A 26,265-nucleotide genomic window follows, 5' to 3' on the forward strand; every position below is an offset into this window, starting at 1 on the left:
CCTTTGCGTTTGCCAACTGCAACTGCAACTCCAACTCCGATTGCTACTTGAGCATCGACTTTGTCTTCAGCTTCTGTTTTTGTTGCTGCTGCTGCTGCTCCTGCTGCTGCTCCTGCTGCTGTCGTTTCTGCCTCTTCTTCGCATCAGCTTGTTCTTGTAATGTTCTAGACCAGAGTTTGCAAGCAGCTTCGCCCTCAACAGTTGTCTGGACCGCCTCTGCCCTCGCTCATCATCTTCAACTTTTTCTTCTTCTTCTTCATCATCATCACCATCATCATCATCGACTTGTGCAGCATCACTGCCTCGTCAAAACGTCAATCGGTGTAATCAAGCGTTAAGTGATTCTGCGGAAGCGCAGCCCAAGCCCAGACCCAAGCCCTCGCCCAGACACCAAACTGGGCCGCCGCGTACTGCCGAAGGGTCGACGCGAAAGGTAGCGACCGCCGACCAAGGTAAAGGGGCAACTGTTTGGGCTGCCGGGGGTCAGTCGCCGCTGCAACTTGACTGACTTCAGCCGAGGCAGCTGCGGCTTTATGCTTTATTTGTCGCCACTTTTCACAGACGAGCAGCGAGCAGCGAGCAGCGAGCAGCGAGCGCAATGTGAAATCGAAATCGAATGCGATTGCGGGGCAAGGGGCGCAGATCCAATGCAAATATTATATGCTTATAAGAAGAAGAAACCATTTGAGGAATTCCTATAAGCAGTGAGTGCATGGTTAATAACTCAAATTAATAGTTCCCTCAGTTGATGGGAAATCAAGGTATAATGGATTTGTTAAAATGTATGTAACAGGCAGAAGGAGGCGTGGTAGACCCCGCCAACTATATATATATATATATATATATTATTGATCAGGCCGACGAGCTGAGTTGATTTAGCCCTGTCCGTCCGTCCGTCTGTCCCTCTGTCTGTATGCTTGAACGCGTCGATCTCAGAAGATATAAGAGCTAGAGACTTGAAATTTTGCTCCCTAGGTATACCACGCGCATGTCGGGGCTTGCTTCCAAAATCGAATAATTGTCCCGTTATTTTGTTATCGATTAAAAACATAATCGAAAATCAATAATAAATTTTCATCCGCTACATCTTTAAAACTAGAGTTGCTAGAGTTGTATATTCATATGCAATTTACAAAGTATATATAATGTAACAATTACATCATGTCAATATCGGCATTGCGTAGCTTCTCAGCGTAATAAGAAATAAGCATTCTGGGGACATGCTTTTTTAAATCTTCGTTGGGTATCAGCTCCGGGCGCTTTTGGTTATGGAATTTCACCACAAAAATTAGTTTCTGGTCTTGTTTTACACAAGTCAAAATACACTCCGGCTTGAGACCACGCTCAAAGCCGTTGTTTTTGGTGGGGACGATCTTTTTGTGCTTTTCTAAAGACCGTCTCAACACTTTTGCTGCTAAATCTTTGTTATTTTGATTGGCAATACGACGCTGATCTACCTCCCATTTGCGGAGACGCCCCTGCAAACAAGAATCAAGAGCTGGCGCATTGACACTAAAAGGAAAACTTACAGCTGAACGTCTGCGTGGCACGCCGGCCGACTGTCCTGCAGTCGATGGAGTCGGGGTAGCGGTGCCAGCTGGAACTATGTCTATATATGTATGTATAATGACTAAATGAATAAATATGAATTAATGTAAATATCTAAATTCAACACTTACGTTGCGAATTCTCGGCGGGAGAAGCCATCCTGTAGTTGAGCTAAATTAATTCACATTCAGTTAATATTGAAAAATGAAAAAAAGTAAATAAATAAATTTTTAAAAAAATTACCAATTGAATTTCCGTATTTCGTCTGTCTAGTCAAACGTAAGACTGATGATTTTTAAAATATGTTTAAGCCCATATCAAGATATTTGACAGCAAACACGCGGACTACTAGATTGCTTGATGCTGGGCAGGCATAGTTTGCAAATAGCTGTAAAGTGTGTGTAAAAGTGTCTGTCCCACTGCAGCGCAGTCCAAGCGCAGTCGCTGCTTACTGCGCAGTAAGCAGAGCGCGGGCTTATGCGTGAGTGTGAATAATATGAGTGCATAAAAGAAGAGCAGAGTGATTAGAAGATCAGCTGTCAGGGTCCAGGGTATCTCCTGGTCGAGCAGTCTCGACTAGAGCACCCTTGCCTGTTTTATTTAAATTCAATTAGCGATTGGCTCGACTTGTTACAGCCGCCCGTTCCAGCCAGCTCGGCGGCCACAATATGCCGCAATCAAAGCAATTACGATTCGTACAACAACAAGTGGAATAAGTGCTGCTTAACCCGCCAACTTGGCGACTTGGCCAACTAAAATGGTCATCAAGCATGCAAATTGCTTGAATATTTTCTACTTATTTTGTTGACTGGACAAAAGTCGCGCCCTCTCCTCACTCACTCTCTCTCTCTCTCTCTCTCTCTCTTGGCTTGGCTATCGAGAGCGTCAACTATATAAGATAGCATTTTATTTATTAGCCGCAGCAAATGAAATGGAAATGGGAATCGAAATCGAAATGGAAATAGAAATGGCAATGGAAATGACAGCAAGTACCGTTATTAGCTTTATTATAACGCCCACGACACTGTGGTAGGGGCAAAGGTGTAGGGAGTAGGGGGCTCCCCGCCACACACATCTGTCACATTTTCCATGATATTTAAGCCAATGGAATTTTAGTTGCAGAATTTCAAGAGCTACAGTGGGTGAATCTGAATGAAAGACAGAGATGGGACACCTATCAAGTGTATAAATATATGAATAATTATATATATATATATCAATAAATGTATATATTCCTTTATATAATATAACATACAATGCCATCAATTATATAAACTAAGTCTAGCTTTAGTGCAACAACAACTGCTTCGCAGTCAATCTGTCTAGCGTCATCTTCCACCCTCTCCCTCTCTCTCTCTCTCTCTCTCTCCCGCACAGAGTATGGGCCAGTCGGTTACGCATTTTCATTATCTCGATTAGGTAACGGAGCAGCAAAAACAAAGGGGGAATATCATTATTATCAATTGGTATCGATTGCTTTTGCTACCGTCAAACGAATTTCACATGCAGGATCTATGTCTCCTCCTGCTCCGTGTCTTGTGTCCCGTGTCCCGTGTCCTGTCCCCGTGTTTGTCCCCTGAACTCAAGTCAAATTTACTGCTTAGCATTCAAGGCAAAAATTTCACAACAATTTTGTGGCCATTGCATATTTATACGCTAGCTAAGTGGGCGTGGGTGTGGCCCTGGCTGTGGGCGTAGCAGCGAAGGGCGAAAGGGCGAAAGGGCGAACGGGGTGTGGGGCTAGAAATGGTCAAATGTTTCACCCGTTACCCACTTTACCTGTCAATATTGTTGGTCTGCTTGCTGGCTGCCTTGGCCAAGGCGGCAATACGATTTTATTATCGAAGCGAATTGTTGTTGTTGTTCCTGTCTCTTTGTCTCTTTGTTCCACTAGTTGTATATGTTTATAGTGCATTTTTGTTGTTGCTTCCATTTTTGGGATATGTCAACTGTTATATCATGTTCGAGACACGCAAGGATTTCCAAATGAATGTGAAAGATTGAGAGAGTTTTAGTTAAGATTGGAATCAGTTTATATACATACATATATGTATGTAGATTATATATGTAATCAATTATAACAGAATGTTTTATAATTAAAGATAAAGCGACTTATATTTATGAATATATATGATTTTAGTTATTATCTAGTTAAATAAATAAATTTTTGTATACATCTATGATAACACGTAAGGGCGCTCTAGTCGAGACTGCTCGACCAGGAGATACCCTAAACCCTGCCAGCTGATATTCCAATCACTCTGCTCTTCTTTTATGCAATCATAAATTCACACTCACGCATAAGCCCGCGCTCTGCTAACTGCGCAGTGAGCAGCGACTGCGCTTGGACTGCGCTGCAGTGGGACAGACACTTTTACACACACTTTACAGTTATTTGCAAACGATGCCTGCCCAGCATCAAGCAATCTAGTAGTCCGCGTGTTTGCTGTCAAATATCTTGATGTAGATTTAAACATATTGTAAAAATCATCAGTCTTACGTTTGACTAGACAGACGAAATACGGAAATTCAATTGGTAATTTTTTTTTATTTTTTATTATTATTTTTTTCTTTATTTATTTATTTACTTATTTTTTTTTTCATTTTTCAATATTAACTGAATGTGAATTAATTTAGCTCAACTGCACGATGGCTTCTCCCGATAACAATTCGCAACGTAAGTGTTGAATTTAGATATTTACATTAATTCATATTTATACATTTAGTCATTATACATACATATATAGACATAGTTCCAGCTGGCACCGCTACCCCGACTCCATCGACTGCGGGACAGTCGCTCAACTGCACGATGGCTTCTCCCGATAACAATTCGCAACGTAAGTGTTGAATTTAGATATTTACATTAATTCATATTTATTCATTTAGTCATTATACATATTAAGCATACACATTAAGCATGCACATAGTTCCAGCTGGCACCACTACCCCGACTCCATCGACTGCGGGACAGTCGGCCGGCGTGCCACGCAGACGTTCAGCTGTAAGTTTTCCTTTTAGTGTCAATGCGCCAGCTCTTGATTCTTGTTTGCAGGGGCGTCTCCGCAAATGGGAGGTAGATCAGCGTGCCAATAAAAATAAGAAAGACAAAGATCATAAAAACAAAGACAAAGATCATAAAACAAGACCAGAAACTAATTTTTGTAGTGAAATTCCACAACCGAAAGCGCCCTGAACTGATACCCAACGAAGATTTAAAAAAGCATGCCCCCAGAATGCTTATTTCTTATTACGCTGAGAATCTAGGCAATGCCGATATTGACATGATGTAATTGTTATATTATATATACTCTGTAAATTGCATATGAATATATGTACATTTAAAATATAAATAATAAATAAAAACATATGTTTTAAAATTTAAAAAAAACCTATTTAAGTTGAAATATATTTATTTATTAATTTATTTTATCTGTATACAAAAAAAGTAATAATAATAAGAACTAAAATACAAAAATTCATAATAAACAAAATATGTATATATATTTATATTTTTATTTATTTACTTTTTTGTTTTTGTAAGCATAGATTATTGATTCAAATGTTTCTTAAGCTCCATTTAAAACAATTTATTTTTGTTTCTAATAAATGGAATAAAAATCGAACATATACGACAAATATTAGCTTTAATTCATTTTCAGTTTTATTGATTCATCATTGTATAAATATTTTCCAAAGGAATTACACATAATTAAACAAGAATTTCGGAAAATATTTATGCAAAAATGCAGCCACAGCAATTTCACAGTTGTAAAACTTTTATTTGCTTAAATTTCAAATTCAAATAGGACTAAATTCGATTATGAGCACACACACACCCACACACACACACACCACACCACGTTAAATGGCAACGAAATAAAATTACGCATACGCCGCGTGCGCCTTGGCTTTGGATGCAAAGCTGTTCGGGCACAATGTATTGCAGAAATATAGAAATAAATAATTGTTGTGCTCGATAATGAAAACAATTAGGCGGCTGCATGCAAACAAATGGAAAACATCGAAGCCAGTGCGCATAAGATGCGAGCTGCATTAAATTTTCGTTTCATTCGAAATCAATTTCGATTGCATTGCCTTTGCCTTTGCGCTGCTTTTGTTATGGCAGCAAATTCGATGCGAATCGATTTCTTATTTTATTATGCATTCGATTCGATACACATACATCATAAATATGAATATGAATGCAGGCACATATACATACACACTAATATATATATTATATATATTATATGTGTTTGCATGTTAGTTTATATATAAATATATATATATTTCATTTATGCTCAAAGCAAATTTGATGCTGCCAAAAACCAATTGCAATTTTCCATGCGCCGTATGCATAAATAATACACACACACACACACACACCAACACTCTCACAGCGTCACACACAAAGGCTTGAAATAAAACAAAATTACGCATACGCCGTGTGTCGGCGCGCGTTCGCTTGGGGTTGGGCCTGAGCTCTGGTGACATCCACTGCCATGATACTCAGTTTTGTTTAATAATTTATGTATATGCCTTGGCTGCAACTCACACACGCACACACACACACACACACAGAGGCAGAGGCTGAAGCACATCGGTTACATATGTTTCATTTGCGCGTCTGTTTGTGTAATTTACAGTTACACAAAACCGCAAATAAAGTTGCCAACATTACGATCCATGGGGGGTTAGCAACAGCGCCTGGAGCTGGGGGTGACGACGAACAGCCAAACAGCCAAACAACTGAACAACCGAACAACAACAACAACAACAGCGACAAACAGAGAAGAAGACAAAACGCTAAAAAGTCAACGTTTTGCGGCAAAGGGCTTAAAAGAGCAATACAGCAATTGGGGTAAGTTGGGGGAGGGGGCTGACATTGGCAAAGCGGCGCGGAGCTAGACGAGAGTTGGCCTGAGCGAGGTGGTAGCTAGGTAGGGTTGGTGGATTGAGTGGGTGGAGTGGGTTGTGTGGGTTGGGTTGGGGCGCTGCCATTATGACAATAATATGTCGCAGTTCAAGTTAAATTTGAAATGCCGAACGAGTTCGTGCCGCACAACTTACAGCTCCCAATAGTTGCCCATAAATGTTGCCACACACACACACACACACACACTAGCACACACACGAGCGTTTACCACGTAGCGATTGCAAAGTAATTGAAAGCACTCACAAAACTGAACGCCAAGTTTAAGTTTTCTTCACTTATTGATTTTGCCAAAGGACTCGCTGCTGTTGCCCGTCCTCTGCCGCGGCCGTCTCCTGCTGGCTGCTCCTGCTCAACAGTGTACAACTCCTGCCCTGTTGTCAATGGATTAATAATGCCCACAGTTTGACTATTTCTCTCTCCTTTTTTTCTTGCCGTGTAGATGCCAGCCACTGATTGCTGTACTAAAGTAACAATCAATATTATCGATAACTGCATTAGTAGCGGTACACTCTAGAGGTCGATAGACGATAACAAAACTGGAGCAGCGAGAGATGAACGATATATTCAGTTAAGATACGTAAAAGTTTTCTGCTGTGTGAGTGCAACAAGGATTATAGCTGTAACTATATCCATCTATATATATAACTAAAGCGGTAAACATATATATATATATATATATATATAGAGAGAGAGAGAGAGAGAGAGACTATAAAGTAGTGGCTTTTCATTTATCTCTCCATTAACCTTAAATGCTGAAAACAAAAAGCCAACTTGAGATCTTAAAAAGCCAGACTCGCTGCAGTCGAGCACAGCGCGCTCTCAGTTGTGGTTGCTAGCACACACACAAACACACACACACATACATACATATCTGTATATATATACTGCCATAAGGCACATAAACATTTTCAATAGATTTCCGCTAACAAGATAAATAGTTGAAGCTAAGTTGCGGCCGCACTTTAAGATACAAAGATACAACGAAAAAGCAGCAGACGCTCCAAATCGCCAACGTCTTTGGCTAGCAACACCATCAGCAGGACGAACAACAACAATGAGCAGGAGCAGCTGCTCAATGGAGGAGGATGGTGTGTGGGCCGAGGGGCCACAAACAGGTTGCCTGCTCCTTGACTATTATTGATATCAAATTGGAAAGTGTCTTACGAGTAAGTGGCTTGCCAGCGGATGAAACATAATTTTGAATACCCTGGAAATAGTAGTAGAAAGTAGATGAAAGATGGGAGATAGTATGTAGTATGTAGTATGTAGTATGTAGTATGTAGTATGTAGTATGTAGTATGTAGTATGTAGTATGTAGTATGTAGTATGTAGTATGTAGTATGTAGTATGTAGTATGTAGTATGTAGTATGTAGTATGTAGTATGTAGTATGTAGTATGTAGTATGTAGTATGTAGTATGTAGTATGTAGTATGTAGTATGTAGTATGTAGTATGTAGTATGTAGTATGTAGTATGTAGTATGTAGTATGTAGTATGTAGTATGTAGTATGTAGTATGTAGTATGTAGTATGTAGTATGTAGTATGTAGTATGTAGTATGTAGTATGTAGTATGTAGTATGTAGTATGTAGTATGTAGTATGTAGTATGTAGTATGTAGTATGTAGTATGTAGTATGTAGTATGTAGTATGTAGTATGTAGTATGTAGTATGTAGTATGTAGTATGTAGTATGTAGTATGTAGTATGTAGTATGTAGTATGTAGTATGTAGTATGTAGTATGTAGTATGTAGTATGTAGTATGTAGTATGTAGTATGTAGTATGTAGTATGTAGTATGTAGTATGTAGTATGTAGTATGTAGTATGTAGTATGTAGTATGTAGTATGTAGTATGTAGTATGTAGTATGTAGTATGTAGTATGTAGTATGTAGTATGTAGTATGTAGTATGTAGTATGTAGTATGTAGTATGTAGTATGTAGTATGTAGTATGTAGTATGTAGTATGTAGTATGTAGTATGTAGTATGTAGTATGTAGTATGTAGTATGTAGTATGTAGTATGTAGTATGTAGTATGTAGTATGTAGTATGTAGTATGTAGTATGTAGTATGTAGTATGTAGTATGTAGTATGTAGTATGTAGTATGTAGTATGTAGTATGTAGTATGTAGTATGTAGTATGTAGTATGTAGTATGTAGTATGTAGTATGTAGTATGTAGTATGTAGTATGTAGTATGTAGTATGTAGTATGTAGTATGTAGTATGTAGTATGTAGTATGTAGTATGTAGTATGTAGTATGTAGTATGTAGTATGTAGTATGTAGTATGTAGTATGTAGTATGTAGTATGTAGTATGTAGTATGTAGTATGTAGTATGTAGTATGTAGTATGTAGTATGTAGTATGTAGTATGTAGTATGTAGTATGTAGTATGTAGTATGTAGTATGTAGTATGTAGTATGTAGTATGTAGTATGTAGTATGTAGTATGTAGTATGTAGTATGTAGTATGTAGTATGTAGTATGTAGTATGTAGTATGTAGTATGTAGTATGTAGTATGTAGTATGTGTAGTATGTAGTATGTAGTATGTAGTATGTAGTATGTAGTATGTAGTATGTAGTATGTAGTATGTAGTATGTAGTATGTAGTATGTAGTATGTTAGTATGTAGTATGTAGTATGTAGTATGTAGTATGTAGTATGTAGTATGTAGTATGTAGTATGTAGTATGTAGTATGTAGTATGTAGTATGTAGTATGTAGTATGTAGTATGTTCGTATGTAGTATGTAGTATGTAGTATGTAGTATGTAGTATGTAGTATGTAGTTATGTAGTATGTAGTATGTAGTATGTAGTATGTAGTATGTAGTATTGTAGTATGTAGTATGTAGTATGTAGGATGTAGTATGTAGTATGTAGTATGTAGTATGTAGTATGTAGTATGTAGTATGTAGTATGTAGTATGTAGTATGTAGTATGTAGTATGTAGTATGTAGATGTAGTATGTAGTATGTATGTAGTATGTAGTATGTAGTATGTAGTATGTAGTATGTAGTATGTAGTATGTAGTATGTAGTATGTAGTATGTAGTATGTAGTATGTAGTATGTAGTATGTAGTATGTAGTATGTAGTATGTAGTATGTAGTATGTAGTATGTAGTATGTAGTATGTAGTATGTAGTAGTAGTATGTAGTATGTAGTATGTAGTATGTAGTATGTAGTATGTAGTATGTAGTATGTAGTATGTGTCTAGTATGTAGTATGTAGTATGTAGTATGTAGTATGTAGTATGTAGTATTGTAGTATGTAGTATGTAGTATGTAGTATGTAGTATGTAGTATGTAGTATGTAGTATGTAGTATGTAGTATGTAGTATGTAGTATGTAGTATGTAGTATGTAGTATGTAGTATGTAGTATGTAGTATGTAGTATGTAGTATGTAGTATGTAGTATGTAGTATGTAGTATGTAGTATGTAGTATGTAGTATGTAGTATGTAGTATGTAGTATGTAGTATGTAGTATGTAGTATGTAGTATGTAGTATGTAGTATGTAGTAGTAGTATGTAGTATGTAGTATGTAGTATGTAGTATGTAGTATGTAGTATGTAGTATGTAGTATGTAGTATGTAGTATGTAGTATGTAGTATGTAGTATGTAGTATGTAGTATGTAGTATGTAGTATGAGTATGTAGTATGTAGTATGTAGTATGTAGTATGTAGTATGTAGTATGTAGTATGTAGTATGTAGTATGTAGTATGTAGTATGTAGTATGTAGTATGTAGTATGTAGTATGTAGTATGTAGTATGTAGTAGTATGTAGTATGTAGTATGTAGTATGTAGTATGTAGTAGTATGTAGTATGTAGTATGTAGTATGTAGTATGTAGTATGTAGTATGTAGTATGTAGTATGTAGTATGTAGTATGTAGTATGTAGTATGTAGTATGTAGTATGTAGTATGTAGTATGTAGTATGTATAGTATGTAGTATGTAGTATGTAGTATGTAGTATGTAGTATGTAGTATGTAGTATGTAGTATGTAGTATGTAGTATGTAGTATGTAGTATGTAGTATGTAGTATGTAGTATGTAGTATGTAGTATGTAGTATGTAGTATGTAGTATGTAGTATGTAGTATGTAGTATGTAGTATGTAGTATGTAGTATGTAGTATGTAGTATGTAGTATGTAGTATGTAGTATGTAGTATGTAGTATGTAGTATGTAGTATGTAGTATGTAGTATGTAGTATGTAGTATGTAGTATGTAGTATGTAGTATGTAGTATGTAGTATGTAGTATGTAGTATGTAGTATGTAGTATGTAGTATGTAGTATGTAGTATGTAGTATGTAGTATGTAGTATGTAGTATGTAGTATGTAGTATGTAGTATGTAGTATGTAGTATGTATGTAGTATGTAGTATGTAGTATGTAGTATGTAGTATGTAGTATGTAGTATGTAGTATGTAGTATGTAGTATGTAGTATGTAGTATCTATCTACCTAGTCATATATATCCCCTATACAATTATATCTAGGGTATTTCTCTCTTCTGTTTTTGTGGCCCACAACAATTTCATATTTGGCATTGGCAAGAAGAAGAGAAGGAACTCGCATATATGGCATAAAATGGCAATGCGGGCGTCTTTTGTTTGTCTGAGTGGATGATGCGGCGATTGTCGTGGCTGCCAGAGGGCGAGTGGGGGGGCAGGAGCGGGCCGAGCTTTAGGTGCTCATATTAAATATCCTGCTTAAATATCCTCGTGCCGTTTCCTATTGATTTGCTGTCTCTGTTCAATTCATTCGCTCCCCGCCGTCCGCAACATTTTCATTTCCTATTGCAATGATTTTCCTTTTTGCCGGCTATTTATTCTGCCTCAGCATTGCCGTCGACCTCGACGACGGCGCCTGCATCGGCATCGGCATCGGCAACGGCCGTGGCACTAAAATAAAATAAAATAAAATGAAATAAAAAAAAATGTGGAGAGAAAAGTTCGCTTTCCCATCATCATGAAGAAATTTGTAATAAAAATTCAGCAGCAAATGAGAAAAGTACACACACAGCCACCGCTCTGCCCTCTCTCTCTCTCTCTCGCACTCTTTATACCTTCTTTTGTGTGTGTGTGTGTGTGCGGCAACGTGTCAGTTACCGTTATACGTGCAAAAACTATGCCACTGCCTTTGTCTATCTTCGGCGTTTCCTCGGATTCCATCGCTGTCTTTGGCAACACCCCCCACAGCCCGTAGTACCTCATTTCCGAAACCCCATCCCCATCCCGCATCCACCCATTCTGCGCCCTTGACGCTCTGCTTTGTGCGTCCTGGCGCTCGTGTGTGCATGGGGTTTATTTAATGGTATTAGTTGATGGTACTTTTCGTTGCCCCAGGCTAGCGCATGTGGAGGGCCTTGCAGTTGCCTAGCAAGGAAGCTTGCCTGGCTGAGCGCACGATTTTCAACATGAGAGAGAGAGGGCGAGCGAGGGGGGGACCAAGAGAGAGAGACGGCCCAAAGGCTAACCAAATGTGTCGCCGAAACGATTTCTATTGCGCGCATATTGCAGCTGCAGGGGAATGCTATTAAAAATATTTCAATATTATGCACGGCAGTTGGTTCAAAAGGTATGCCAAAAGACAGAGAGAGAGAGAGAGAGAGAGAGAGAGAGAGAGAGAGAGAGAGAGAGAGAGAGAGAGGGAGAGAGACAGTGTGGCAGTTATATATATATTCTCAATTTGTGCGCCTAGTTAACTGCCTACAGGGTATCGCATATTCGTGCCACTCGCTCAGCGCTATTGTTGCTCAGCTCATTTCACAGCGTTCTGACAATATGGATGACCAGCTCGAGCATAAAGGACAAAATATTGAAAGCACTTTAACGCAAATTGCTGCTAAAGGCATTTCGATGGCATAAAAAACGCTAAACTGAAATTTAAGCTCAGCTGCAGCAGCACACACACAGAGAGAGAGAGAGAGAGAGAGAGAGAGAGAGAAATAGATAGAGGTAGACACGACCTGAGCGATAAATGAAAATAAAGCTGAAATTACAGAAAAACATTTCATTCAAATTGCTATTTACTCAATTTTCAGTGTGACCAAAGGCAGCGGCAGCTGCGCCAAATTAAACTCAAAGTGCTGCGGCTGGGCGGCTGTGAGGGGCACGAGATGCCGAGCACATGTGCTTAATTCTATTAAATTAGCGCTCGCCCAAATCAATGGAGCGCCGCGCCACGGCCACGGCTAGCGGAAATGAAAGGCGACGTCATAGGCGAAAAGTTTTTGGCGAGTTTTTCTTTCATTCAATGGCGGCCAAAACATAAAACATAGCATAGGAAATGGAGCTGGTCATGAGTCAGCCACAGAGTGAATGGGTGAGTGGGTGGGTGAGTGGTTGAGAGAGGGAGAGAGAGGGAGCGAGCTAGAGAGAGAATACCACAAATCAACACGTAGCCATAAAAAGTCAAGACTCCTGACCCACACTCTAGCCAAAGCTGAATACATGTATATGCAAAATGTATATGTGCATGTGTGTGTGTGTGTGTGTGTGTGTTTGTGTGTTTGTGTGCTTGTGTGGCATATGTATATGAACCCTTTTTAGTAGTCAAGTCAACTTGGCAGGCGGTTAAGTGTTATTTTTTTTATGTTATTTTTGTATTTTCGATGCCAAACAATGAGCAAGCGGCGAGGCACAACAGCACCAAGCCGCCCTCCAAATGCCCTAACTGCCATAATACTAGACAATTGCAGCCAAAATCGAACACCTTCAGCTCTGGGCAGCTGATGAACTGAAGTTTGCTTTAAGCCAAGAATTATGGCAGAGTCTAGTAGCCGCCACGCTGAGTGCTGAAGCGAAAGCTCCTGTTCAGAGAGCAGCTAGAGCAAATCCAATAACAACAACAACAACAAAGCGCTGACAGCTTCGAGTGTCTAAAAGCAACAACACACGCGGCGCCTGAAGAATAAAAATAAATAAAAGCGGAAGTGACATAAAAAAAAAAACACACACAAAAATGAAATGGGAAGAGAAGAAAACATGTGGCAGCATTTTGCTCAAGCTCCTTGACGCACACACACACACACACATAGAGAGGGAGTCAAACAAACACACACACACACACTCAACCCCTTTTGGCCACGCACGCAAAATGTGTGCTGGCTGCTTTTGGGCGCTGCCGCACGATATGCTCCGGCCGCTGCTCAGTTGCTGTTGTCCAAGGCATGCAAAGCCTTTTTTAATATGCATAGAGAGCAGTCAGTCAGTCAGGCAGCCAGCCATGGCGCCACGCCCAGCTGCTCGAAACGCCCACCATGGCAGCGTTCTAATATGCTGCGAGACAAATATTAATAAAATATACAACTATTAGTCATTGGCTAGATGTGTGCGAGTGTCTGTGTGTGTGTGTGTGTGTGTGTGCTGAGGCTTGTATTTTTAATATGAGAGACAAAATAAATATTCATAAAATGACGGCCAGGCAAAAGCCAGAGCCACAGACAGTCGACAGCAGAGCGGAGCAAAGTCGTGTTCCACAAAACGATTTAGCCGGGAAATGCACCTGCCATGAAAAGAGTTTGATATAAATGGTCAAAGATCGCATAAAACTTGTATTTTAATTGCATGTATTATTTTTTTGTATTTTATGAAAATTGCATCAGAGCCGATGAGTTAGATTCTCGTATATTTAATATAATTTAATTTTTAATTTATATATATATATATGTGTTATGACAATCAATTCAGGACCTTTGAGATAGATCTCTTAAATATTTTATTTTATATTTATTTATTTATTAATTATTATTTTATTTTATATACATAATCTGTCGCATATTTAGTTTTATTTGTATTTAATTTTTATTATTTTATGAAAATAAATTTTTTATTTTTAAATAAATTTTTCTATTTATTTTATTTATTTTTTTTTTATTATAAGAAAATTATTAATTTAATTTTTTAAATTTTAATTTATTTTTTTTATTATTTTTTAACAATAAACTCAAGATCTCTCGCATATTTCATTTTATTTGTATTTATTTTTGATAATTTTATGAAAAGAAAATTAGGACCTTCAATCCTTCAATATTTTATTCTTTTATTTTAATTTACGCTTTTTTATTATTTTATGACAATAAACTCAAGACCGATGCGGTAGATCTCTCGCATATTTTATTTTACTTTTATTTTATTTTTTTCAATATTTTATGAAAAGAAAATCAAGACCGTTGCTGTCCTTCAATATTTCATTCTTTTATTTTAATTTATTTATTTTTGTACCGATGCGGTAGATCCTTCGCATAATTTATTTTATTTTTATTTATTTTATTATTTTTTATTTTATTATAAGAAAATAAGGACCGTTGCGGTCCTTGAATATTTTAATTTTTTAAATTTTCATTTATTTTTTTATTATTTTATAACAATAAACTCAGGCTCGATGCGGTAGATCTCTCGCATATTTCATTTTTATTTCTGTATTATTTTATGCCAATCAATTCAGGGCCTAACATTTGACGAAGAAATTTTTATTTTTATTTATTTTTTTTTTTTTTATTTTCATTTTTTGTTCTATTTTATTCTATTCCAATCAAATCATGTCTTGTCTGTTGATAACAGCTTCTGCTTGGCGGAACTTGCGCTACTCACTTTTGTGCGCATCGCTTAACCCGCACCCAAGTTCGCATCCTGCCGCAGTCCACCCCGCCCCCGCCAGCGCGTATACGCCCCCGCCTCGACTCCATTCCCAGTCCAACTAACAATAAGACTGACGAATGTTGAGCCATAAAAATAAATACCTGCTGACATTTTTCATTGTAAATATTTTGTAGCTGCTGACGCGCGCGCTGCCAACTTCCTTGAATATGGGCGTCACAAGGGGGCGGGGTAGGGCTGCAACTGTGTGTGTGTGTGTGTGTGTTTGTGTGTGGGTGGGTGTGTCATCTGGAATGTGCGTGAAAAAGGTTTTCACTGTTACCGGCCAAAGCACGCACAACATGCGAAGCAGCCAACACACACACACACACACTCACACACACATGCTAGCTGGCTTTGTATGGAGTCAAGTGCTAGGGTTAGGGGCGGTTTAGACAAATGGACGTCGCAATAAACGCGCTGGCGCTTCAAGGGTGTGTAAGCTGATCAACAGCCTTACGAGTATCAAGTCTCTAGGTCTTTGCCCATCATCATCGTCATCATCATCATCATCATCATCGTCATCATCATCGTTTTGATTATCCAGAAGTCCTCGGTCGCTCTAGTCCTTGCTGCTGTCATTATGGCCAACACCAACAGTAAAGTACTATGATATGTGGGCGCTGCCCGGTCTTGGTCGTGCTCTTGGCCTCAACTGGGTTAGGCATTCATCAAGCGCTGGGCGCGAGTTGCCAGCCAAAAACTATGCTCGCTCGCCCCTCTCAATGCCATGAATTTATATGTATGTCTGTGTGCTCATAATGGTTGATACAAAGATGTGAGCGCAGTCCTAAAGCGATGATATTTATAAGACAGCAGAAGAGGAAACTTTCTTGCTAAGGGGATGGAGATTATAACAGAAATTGAAATTGTGTAAAATAAACAGGAATCTATGTTTAAAATTTGGAGACTCTAGCTTTAAAGACAAAGGAGATATATGTAAGTGCATAACCTAGTTTCGATGAGGTTTTGAATCGATATCGGGAGTAGCTATCGATTTTTGGTAACAAACTCAATATGCGCTCTGCATATACAGACTTGCCAAGTCTCTAGTTGTATATCTTCTGAGATTGACGCGTGCAAACGTAAGGATAGACGGACAAACATACAGGCAGACGAGCTAAAGTGACTCAGCTTGTCGCCTACATCAAGAATTCTTGGTCCATACCCATATTTCCCATTTTAAATAGATTCAGGTGCCCTACCCAAGCCTATTTTCAAATATATGCCTATTCAATATGTACCCTATCTCAAGACATTAACTATTTCTGCAGCTGCCACACAGCGATATGCAGTGCGTCAGCTCCCCAAGGGCGATTCATAAATTCGTAATGGCTCGATAAATAAAAAAAAAATTCCGAGAATTATTACAGAATAAATGAATAGATGTTTATATAGAAATATTTATTACAGTGCAGCATGCAATGAAAAAGCAACAAAAAAAATAATAAATGTATATCAAAAAATTATAATAATAATAAAAAAAATTAAATTGATTTATGCGACGGCTGGCTATAAAGCCAACGCCCTCCATAATAACCGTTAGGCGAAACAATTAATGATGGTATTCCCAATATTTTTTCTCACATTATTTTTTTTATTTTTCAATTTTTTGTATTTGTTGCTGTTGTTGTTGTTGGCATTTTCGGGTATTTTATTAAACGTAATGACTTTTAAATGAGGCGCGTGCCGCGGTTGCCTCACGCTTCATGTGGCATGGCTGGCGTAGGCAGCGGCAGCGGTGGTGGGTGGGCGGTCGGTAGGCGTGGCGCAGCGGGCGGGTTGTGCGTTTGGCTAATAAAGTCATCAAAGCGTTGCCAAAAATATTTTGGTAAATTATTATTAATAATGGCAGCAACAATTAAAGCTCGTCAAATTCAAAAAATATGTGCGCAGCAACGCGTGTGTGCGTGCGTGTGTGTGTGTGTGTGTGTATGCGGGCTGTGGGTTGATTTTGTGGTGCCTGCATTGAATGCCTATTAAAATTATAAAAACTTTTTAAAAGGCGCACGCGCTTTTCAATTAAAACAATTAATATGCAAACTATTTCAACAGCATGCCAACAATATTTGAAAAGCACAATGGAGCAGCCAAATTAGCAAGGCAATGGCTAATGAATACCCTTATATGCATTGTGCGAGAGAAAGCGAGAGGTAGAGAGTGAGAGAGAGAGAGAGAGGGAGACGGAAGCTATTCAGCTAGCTGATGCTGCATGTGAATTCAATTAAGGAAACATTTATAATTTGCTTGCTGCATTCATTAAAAATAAAATACAGAAATAGCAAGCTAAAAAACCTTGTTTAAATAAACGCAGCTGATGGCATATAAATAATTAAATATAAAGTAAATTGAAGCCAAATATTTAAAGGTAAAATAAATATATATAAGTAGAAGTATATATTAAAAATATATATGCATATATAAATGAATATATTTTAATAGAAATATATATTTAAAATATATATGCATAATATACATATATTTTATAAATTATTGAATAAAATACTTATACACATTTTAATATTATTAATTGATAAATACAAAATAAAATTAAAAATAATTATGATAAATATAAATAAAATACACAATTAATGCAATTAACTTAAAAAATATATAAATAAAATATATTCTAAAACTATTCTATTCTCAAATTTCTTGGGGAATATCTTTGCGCCAATGCAACTCCTGGAAAGTAAGAACGAAGCAGTCAAGCAGTCGCTTATGACTGCAGAATATTCAGCTACGGCTCAAAACACCTTGACCCCAATCGGTATATATAAGATATATTTAGGAAATGAACAACTCTAAAACTATAGAAGATGCAGTTTTATATTTATATGAATATATAATTCGGTAAATCTTTTTCAGCTTGTGCTGTATGCCTCTCAGATATAAAGAGGGATATTCCAAGAAAATTAATATACACAAAAAATAACAGAAAATACATTTAATTCAAGTCTAGCATATGAAAAGCACAAAAAAACACACACAAATAGATATTTGTTGCCAAATTGATATGGAAGAAGAGGAAGCTCTAAGCTGCCTCTTTATACAGAATGTTGACTTTTCAAGATTTTCCCTAAATCCGAAGCAAGCATCAGCATTTGAGTTGAAAGAGCTTCAGCCCTGGCCTCAACCTTGTTGCTGCACCTAGTAAATAACTCATCAAATTGTAAATTGATAACGAAACATGGCCAAATGATATCAATTAGGAAGCATAAACAAATCCATAAGTCATTTAGCTACTCAATCAACGTTTACGGTCAGCTAATAAAAAGTACGAAATTTCAAATGAAACGCGTTGCAAACTCTGCATGAATATTTGATTGACCAACCGAATGCACAGATAGTTAGATAAAATGATAGATTCGATGCTGTGCATAAAATAACTTTGCCCATTGGCATTTTATTGGCAAACATTGGCGCATACCTAACGAGCCAACAAATACAATTATTAGTTGCTTAACTATCTATATCTGTATCTGTATCTGTATCTGTATCTGTATCTGTATCTGTATCTGTTTCTGTATCTGTATCTGTATCTGTATCTGTATCTGTATCTGTATCTGTATCTGTATCTGTATCTGTATCTGTATCTGTATCTGTATCTGTATCTGTATCCTGTATCTGTATCTGTATCTGTATCTGTATCTGTATCTGTATCTGTATCTGAGACCGTATCTGTTATCTGTATTCTGTATCTGTATCTGTATCTGTATCTGTATCTGTATCTGTATCGGTATCTGTATCTGTATCTGTATCTGTATCTGTATCTTATCTGTATCTGTATCTGTATCTGTATCTGTATCTGTATCTGTATCTGTATCTGTATCTGTATCTGTATCTGTATCTGTATCTGTATCGTATCTGTATCTGTATCTGTATCTGTATCTGTATCTGTATCTGTATCTGTATCTGTATCTGTATCTGTATCTGTATCTGTATCTGTATCTGTATCTGTATCTGTATCTTTTATCTGTATCTGTATCTGTATCTGTATCTGTATTCTGTATGTATCTGTATCTGTATCTGTATCTGTATCTGTATCTGTACTGCTATCTGTATCTGTATCTGTATCTGTATCTGTATCTGTATCTGTATCTGTATCTGTATCTGTATCTGTATCTGTATCTGTTATCTGTATCTGTATCTGTATCTGTATCTGTATCTGTATCTGTATCTGTATCTGTATCTGTATCTGTATCTGTATCTGTATCTGTATCTGTATCTGTATCTGTATCTGTATCTGTATCTGTATCTGTATCTGTATCTGTATCTGTATCTGTATCTGTATCTGTATCTGTATCTGTATCTGTATCTGTATCTGTATCTGTATCTGTATCTGTATCTGTATCTGTATCTGTATCTGTATCTGTATCTGTATCTGTATCTGTATCTGTATCTGTATCTGTATCTGTATCTGTATCTGTATCTGTATCTGTATCTGTATCTGTATCTGTATCTGTATCTGTATCTGTATCTGTATCTGTATCTGTATCTGTATCTGTATCTGTATCTGTATCTGTATCTGTATCTGTATCTGTATCTGTATCTGTACAGATACGTGATGAACGCCTTCGGCCTAATTACCAGCTGGGCCTCATTAGGCCGTCCCGTTTTTTGGCTCTTAGCGCAAGCTTGGCAATTTGCATCTAACCGTTTTTATGTTCTAAAACTTCTCGAAAATCAAGAGCAAGAGAAAACAGTTGGGCCTGATTTGAAGACTCTGCACAGCATCGCACTGAGAGCAGAGAGAATATATAACGATTTAATTAAAAAGTTACATTAAATATGTTTTTTCGTCTTTTTTTTTATATATATTTTTACATTTTTTATTTATATATATTTTTTGCTTTCATTTTTCTTTTCTTCTTGTTTTTTGCTAAATAAAAAGTTAAACAAAACAAAGTCGCAATCACTTTTCACATTGCCCGCCCACCTTCGAGAGGAAGAGATACCCCGCTCCCACTCCCTTCTCCTCCTCTCTCTCCCTCTCACTTTTCTCATCTGTTTCTTTGGCTGTTAAATGCGCAAGTTTTTTACCTCAGCCTAAAACAGAACTCAGCTGCCGTGGCGCCGCTGAGCTATATATCCATATGCCCGCTCATTAAGTCATCGTCGAGTCGAGTCGAGTTGAGTCGAGTTATTCAATGGCTCCAGCGACCCTTTGATGGGTAGCTGAGGGCGCATCGCATTTTATTTTCATAATTTAATGTGCGCGCCTTTTGTTGTTTTTGTTTTTTGACGATGCCCGAAACACTCGGCTACAACATCCACGCGGCACGGCCCGCAAAATACGCGGAAAATCTGTGCTGCCAAAAAAAAAAAAAAACAAATGGGAAAAAATTGGGGGAAAAAAAAAGGAAAGAAAAAGCAAACAAAACAAAGCTAAAAATGAGAATTCGCTGGCGGGAGAAACGGGGAGAGTGTTGGCGCTATGTGCGGGTATGTGCGAAATGTGGTGTATGCATGGCAGCCGCAGTAATGTGCCACGCGCCACGCACCACCCAGCCAGGCAACCACCCGCACCTCAGCCCGGCCGAGCACCTATAGAGCCCGAGGAGCCAGCGGTCCCCCACATATTGTCCCGTTGAACTTTCACTTGTGCCCGCAGCCTCAAGCAAAGCGCCAGCAACAACAACAACAAGAATCGCAGCAGTGAACAGCAGCGGAAAAAAAAATTAAGCAGCGGCTGCAAAATGAGCGCCAAAACGTTTAGCAAGTTGTTTACGAGGCTGCCATTTTGTTTTTTTTTTTCGCTCTCTGTTTTCTTTTTTTACCGTTGGGTTTTTGCGGCATTATTTTCATGTGGAAGCAATCCGACATCTGTTGAGTGCTATATGGCAAAGGTACAGACAGAGGAGCAGCAGCAGCAGCAGGAGGCGGAGGCGGAGGCGGAGGCAAAGGCAACTTTTGCATCAGCAGCCGCCAACGGCGTACCCAATTTCCAATTGAACTTTGGCCCGACTCTCACTCAAGTCCCCCACTCTAAGGGCACCCTGCCTTTGCCTATATACATATATACACCTGCACATATACATACATATATACATGTATGTATATAACATAATAAAGCAGACGTCGCAGCCCTTGCCGGGGCTTAAAAATTAAGTGAGTGTGCGCAAAATTAACTCACAAATACCAAAAGAAACCAAAACGGTGCTGGGATAGATCTATATGCATATGGACTGAGCTAGACTAGCTATAGAATAGAGAGGTTTTTCGAATAGCTACATAGACTATCTATACTATATATAAAATACTTATAGTGGGAGTGCTCAACTGAAAAATATCCGGAATATCGAAATATCGTAACATTTAAGCTGCTTATCGAATAGCTTTGTATATAAACTATATAGAATCTATATCCAGGAATGTTTGAGTATTCAGAAAAACCAAAATGATTGCCGATTCTACTCAGATAGAGCGAGAGTCCAGATATCGATGCCTCTGGCAAAAATCTAAGCTGCGATATCATTCTTTGATCACTCATAAGAAGTAGTTCCTTACTCTTAAGTGCGTTATGATCTATGCAAACTTAAGCAAAACCATTATATACTTAAAATTCACTAGATTCATATATACATATATCCAATCGGACAGACTCGGCTGTATTTGCTGGTCACTCTATGGCAGTAGAGTCAGCCTAGCAGCTACTTAGACCTCAAGACCTGGCACCCACCTTACCTTGACTTTCTTTTGTGCCGTACTTGAATCGAATGCCAATTCTTGCTAATCTCGTGAGAAAGCTTTTATCTGCACTTATCCCCTTGGCTGTTACTTTGAATGGCTGCGCTTAACATTGCCAGATGTTCAAAATTAAATTTGGTCTTTAAGCGTTTGGCCATAAAATCGATTACTTGGCTTAAAGATGCTTATGCTAATTGGGCGATAAGTTGTTTGCATGCTCTGGACTTGTGGAATACATATGCATTTATTATCAAAGAACTTACCCCACCGACATTTTGCACTCCCGGCCAAAACTTCCATTTCACGCGTGTGTGTGTGTGTGTGGAGCTTCCTCTTCCCCCAATCCTCTCTTTTTTTTTGTAATTTAAATTTCTGTTCCTTTTGCGTTTTTAGGCGTTTATTAGATTGCCTGGTGCCGCGGCTCGGGTGACTAACAAAGGAATTTAAAATTCCAATAAATCTGCCAACTTCAATAAGTGTCGGTCTGCGTAGTTGATGGACTGGGCGAATGGGGAATGTGGAGTGGGGAAACCAAGGGAGGAAACGCACAGTGGGAGCCCAAGGGGCGGCTTGTACTACAATATATTCAAAAGCGGGTTAGGTATTTGCGTATTTGCATCAATAGAGCAAAATGCCATTTAACTAACTTGCAGATTGACTGACTGACTGATTGACTGAATGTGGAACTTACTGATTGACTGACCAATCGACTGACTGGTTGAGCACTTAGCCAGCTGAGCGTAGGAATAAGTGATGGGCGGACTAGCTGAAGTGCTATCTGTTGAATGGACCATGGAATGGATGATTGATTGAGTGACTGTTGTACTGACCGAATGATTGAATGATCAATATAATGGATTAGCTGACTGATTGATAGCATGATAAACATTGACTGACTGAGTGTCTGGCTATCGGATTGGTTGCAAGGTTTAACTGATATCTAAATATCTAGATCAAGATCTCTTGATTGACTGATTGAATAACTCAGAATAAAGAGCTGATTGATTGACTAGCAAATTGAATGATTGAGTGACACTGAATGACTAGCTCATTGACTAACTGGTAAAAGTTGATTGACTATATGATGATTGACTGACTGATTGACTGAATGGTTGAAGGACTGCTTGAATTTTTGACTATTCAATCAGATTGATGAGCTAAATGTCAGAAAATAATTGATTTACTAACCGCCAGATTGATTGACTGCATGACAGACATTGAAGGGCTGCCAGATTGAGTAAACTGAAAGACGGTTTGATAGATTGACTGACTGACTGACTATCTGAATGACTGCCGGATTGATTGATTGACATGCTTGAGTTGACGTATTGCTATTGATCGACTCACGGGCTGCCTGACTGACTGACTCGCTAAGTGACATTGACTGGCCGACTTACAGAGCTGCCAGACCGAAAAGCTAAAACGCAGTTTTGCGTCTTATTTGGCTGGGGCTTTGTGCGTAATCTGGTGGTGGTTTCTCCGGCTAACCGGGGTCATAAAAATGATTCGAGCAACAAGCTCTTTTGGGCCCCCCCCTGGAGCCGGCATCCCTTGCAGCTGCTGACAATACACAAATTTGATTGGCGCCACCCTAATGTGATTTCACTGGGACTGAAGTTTGACAACAAACATTTTGGTTGGCAATTTATATGCTTTATAATTTTTATTGGTTTTACTTGGCTAAATCGATTTGAGTCCCAACCAGGCCAGCCAGCCAGCTAGGTAGCTCAACCTTGCAGTCGTCCCTTAGAATTTCACTCTTTCGCATTTTGGCTGGCCGCGACAACGAGGCCATTTGTCAGCCATTTCGGCAAGGCGGGCCGTAAAATAGAATTTATTATTTGAATTATAACACGACGCGCTGCTGCTGCGTTGCTGTGTTGCCCGCAGCACTAAGCCGCGAGCATTCGAAAAATGGCTCAGAACTCTGAACAGTTTTTGGCGGTCAGGGCCCGCTGGCCTTTGTCCAAGACGACTGCCAACATTTTCAGCGACAGTTTTTTAATTAAAGCGCCAACTGCAAGCGACTCAAACATTTCTGATGGCAAGAAGAAAAATATAAAAAAAAAAATAGAATAAATGTATAAAGGCATTTGAATAAAGCCAAAAAATAAAATAGAAATGGAATGAAATGTTTGCTTTAAGTTGAGGATTTTATTGTATATATTAAAGGTAGGAGAATCTAAAGAGCTGCTGAGTTGAATGTAATTTCTTAAGCACAATAGATTTGCAGAGTTCTATGGTGGAGTTGCTCCGAAAGCTAGTTCTTATGCTCAATACGCATTTATTCTGGAATGGAACCAAGCACTTTTGTATCCCAAGGGAGCTTTCAAGGCATGTATATATACATAGTATTTATATAGAAATTTATAGAAGAGATGCTTCACTAAGCAATGAGTTAAGGGCAAAATAATTTAAATTGGAGGCAGCTAGTAGAAAAGTTATTATGTATTGATAATATTTATTATATGTTATATTATTATATTTTATTATTTTTGAACAAATGTATTTACAAATTATTTAGAAAAATAAATAAATACAATCTAATATTTATGGGAAATCTATAATATTTCTATCATTTTTTTTATATAAAAAATTATTTTGTTTAACATTTTTTATTTATTCATAATTTTATATTTATAATAAAATTAAATTTATTTATATAAATGCAATTTTTCTATAAATGTTTTATTATTATATTATATTATTTTTGAGCTAACAGTATTTATAAATAACGAATTCAATTATTTAGAAAAAATAAATAAATTGAATCGAATATTTTTGGAAAATCTATAAAACTCACATAATTTTTATATATTTAAAAAAAATATTTAACATATTTTTTAATATATAATATTATATTTATTTACATTTATAACAAAATTAAATTTATTTAACTTTCCCATTAATTGAAAAAAAAAAACTAACAAAAATTAATTATAAATCTAAAAAAATAACAAAAATTTTAAAATATTTTTGTAATTCAAAAATTAAATAAATACTTAAAATTTTCCCATAAACTCATTACACACAACTCTAAGACATCTTAACATTGATAACAGTCGCGCATTTGAGCTCTTAACAGCAGCTGCTTAAGGCGCGCTGTTAACTTAACAGCGTCGCCGTTCGAACATGTTCGCAGCGAACCTAAGAGAGTTCAAGCGAGTTGAGCTGGTGGGGCGCTAAGGGCAGCCGCAACAAATATGGATGGTAAACAAATACAAATACAAATATAAATATATATTTTTGGAAATTTATATAATTTTCAAAATTGAAAAACCGCTTTATGGCCATAGGCCACGTGAGTGTGTGTGTGTGCGTGTGTGTGTTTGTAAAACAATAAACAATTCATTTGCAGCTAATATATACGTGGGTTCAACAAAAGCCAAGAACAAAATAAAAACAAATATACCAAACACACATGAGTATATACATATGTATGTATGTGTGTGTTGCTATCGTATGTGCTTGGCTCATTATTTGAAAATTGCATTTGGTATGCGTCGAGCGAAATTAAATTTGTAACTAAGCAAATGCTGCATATTTGATAGGGCCGCCTGTCCCCCCCCCCCCCCTCGACCACACCCCCCTCCAATTGATGTGACTGTGCATGTGTACACTAATTAAATACACACACACACACACACATGGATACACCTGTGTGCTCTGTGTGCGTGTGAAGGTGTACATATGTATGTATGTGTGTATGTATGTGTGCAGCTACCAACGAGCCCAGCCCAGCCAACAAATGTAAACACAAAGCACACTCCGCTCCGTTTGGCCCTGGTGGCCGAGCCGTACGGAGTCCGTTGTCGCGATCCCAGCTCAGGCAGCGAACCGAACTGCCATAGCCCAAAGTAAATTTCTTGCTAATTAAAATCCAAATATTAATTTTAAAATGCAACACAGCGAGAATGAGAGAGAGAGAGCGAGAGAGAGCAGGAGCAGTTGGGGGAGAAAAAGACACAGAATGGAGCAAATGTTTAACCAAAAAATACAAAAAAAAACAAGTAAGAAGACTCTAGTCGAGACTGCTCGACTAGGTGATACCCTGAACCCTCCAAGCTGATATTCTTATCATTCTGCACTTCTTTTATGCACGCACACATACATACACATGCATCCACCCTCACGCGCCCGCGCTCTGCTAACTGCGCAGTAAGCAGCGACTGCGCTTGGGCTGCGCTGCAGTGTGGGCAATAGTATGAGAATTTACTTGGTGAATAACTTCGTTTGTAAACATACGATCTTAATGAAATTTTCAGGGCGTAATTATATGGTCAAAATGTGTGTACATTCCAAAGCACAAGTCTCTAGTACTTGAAATACGTTTTTTGCAAATTTGGGGCGAAAGGGGCGTGGTAACCAAAATCTGTTGATTACAAAATGTTTGTATTCATCATATATATATACACAGTAAATCTGAAGTCTCTATGTCTAATAGTGCTCC

At 37.8% G+C, this 26,265-nt stretch overlaps 1 protein-coding gene and 2 long non-coding RNA genes across 3 annotated transcripts in view; 2 read left to right on the plus strand and 1 right to left on the minus strand.

Moving 5' to 3' along the window:
- The window catches only part of LOC149090557 (uncharacterized), an 81,503-nt gene that overhangs the window by 21,095 nt on the left and 34,143 nt on the right, over positions 1 to 26,265 (plus strand). The gene's annotated exons all lie outside the window — the stretch shown is intronic.
- On the minus strand, positions 1,096 to 1,863 carry LOC149090558 (uncharacterized). Its single transcript, XR_016197287.1, has 4 exons — positions 1,792 to 1,863; positions 1,680 to 1,719; positions 1,530 to 1,609; positions 1,096 to 1,478 (listed from the first exon to the last, which is right to left on the minus strand). It is a non-coding gene; the product is annotated as an uncharacterized LOC149090558 (long non-coding RNA).
- LOC149090559 (uncharacterized) lies at positions 4,055 to 4,831 on the plus strand. The gene is made up of 5 exons (XM_089263507.1): positions 4,055 to 4,084; positions 4,186 to 4,225; positions 4,296 to 4,388; positions 4,455 to 4,552; positions 4,604 to 4,831. Exons 2-5 carry the CDS (start codon positions 4,198 to 4,200, stop codon positions 4,742 to 4,744), a joined length of 360 nt encoding a protein of 119 aa, XP_089119633.1. The 5' UTR covers positions 4,055 to 4,084; positions 4,186 to 4,197; the 3' UTR covers positions 4,745 to 4,831.

The sequence above is a fragment of the Drosophila navojoa genome, chromosome X (genome assembly GCF_054131105.1).
Source record: "Drosophila navojoa isolate 15081-1374.11 chromosome X, UAZ_NAV_1.0, whole genome shotgun sequence".
Classification (NCBI taxonomy): Eukaryota; Metazoa; Arthropoda; class Insecta; order Diptera; family Drosophilidae; genus Drosophila; species Drosophila navojoa.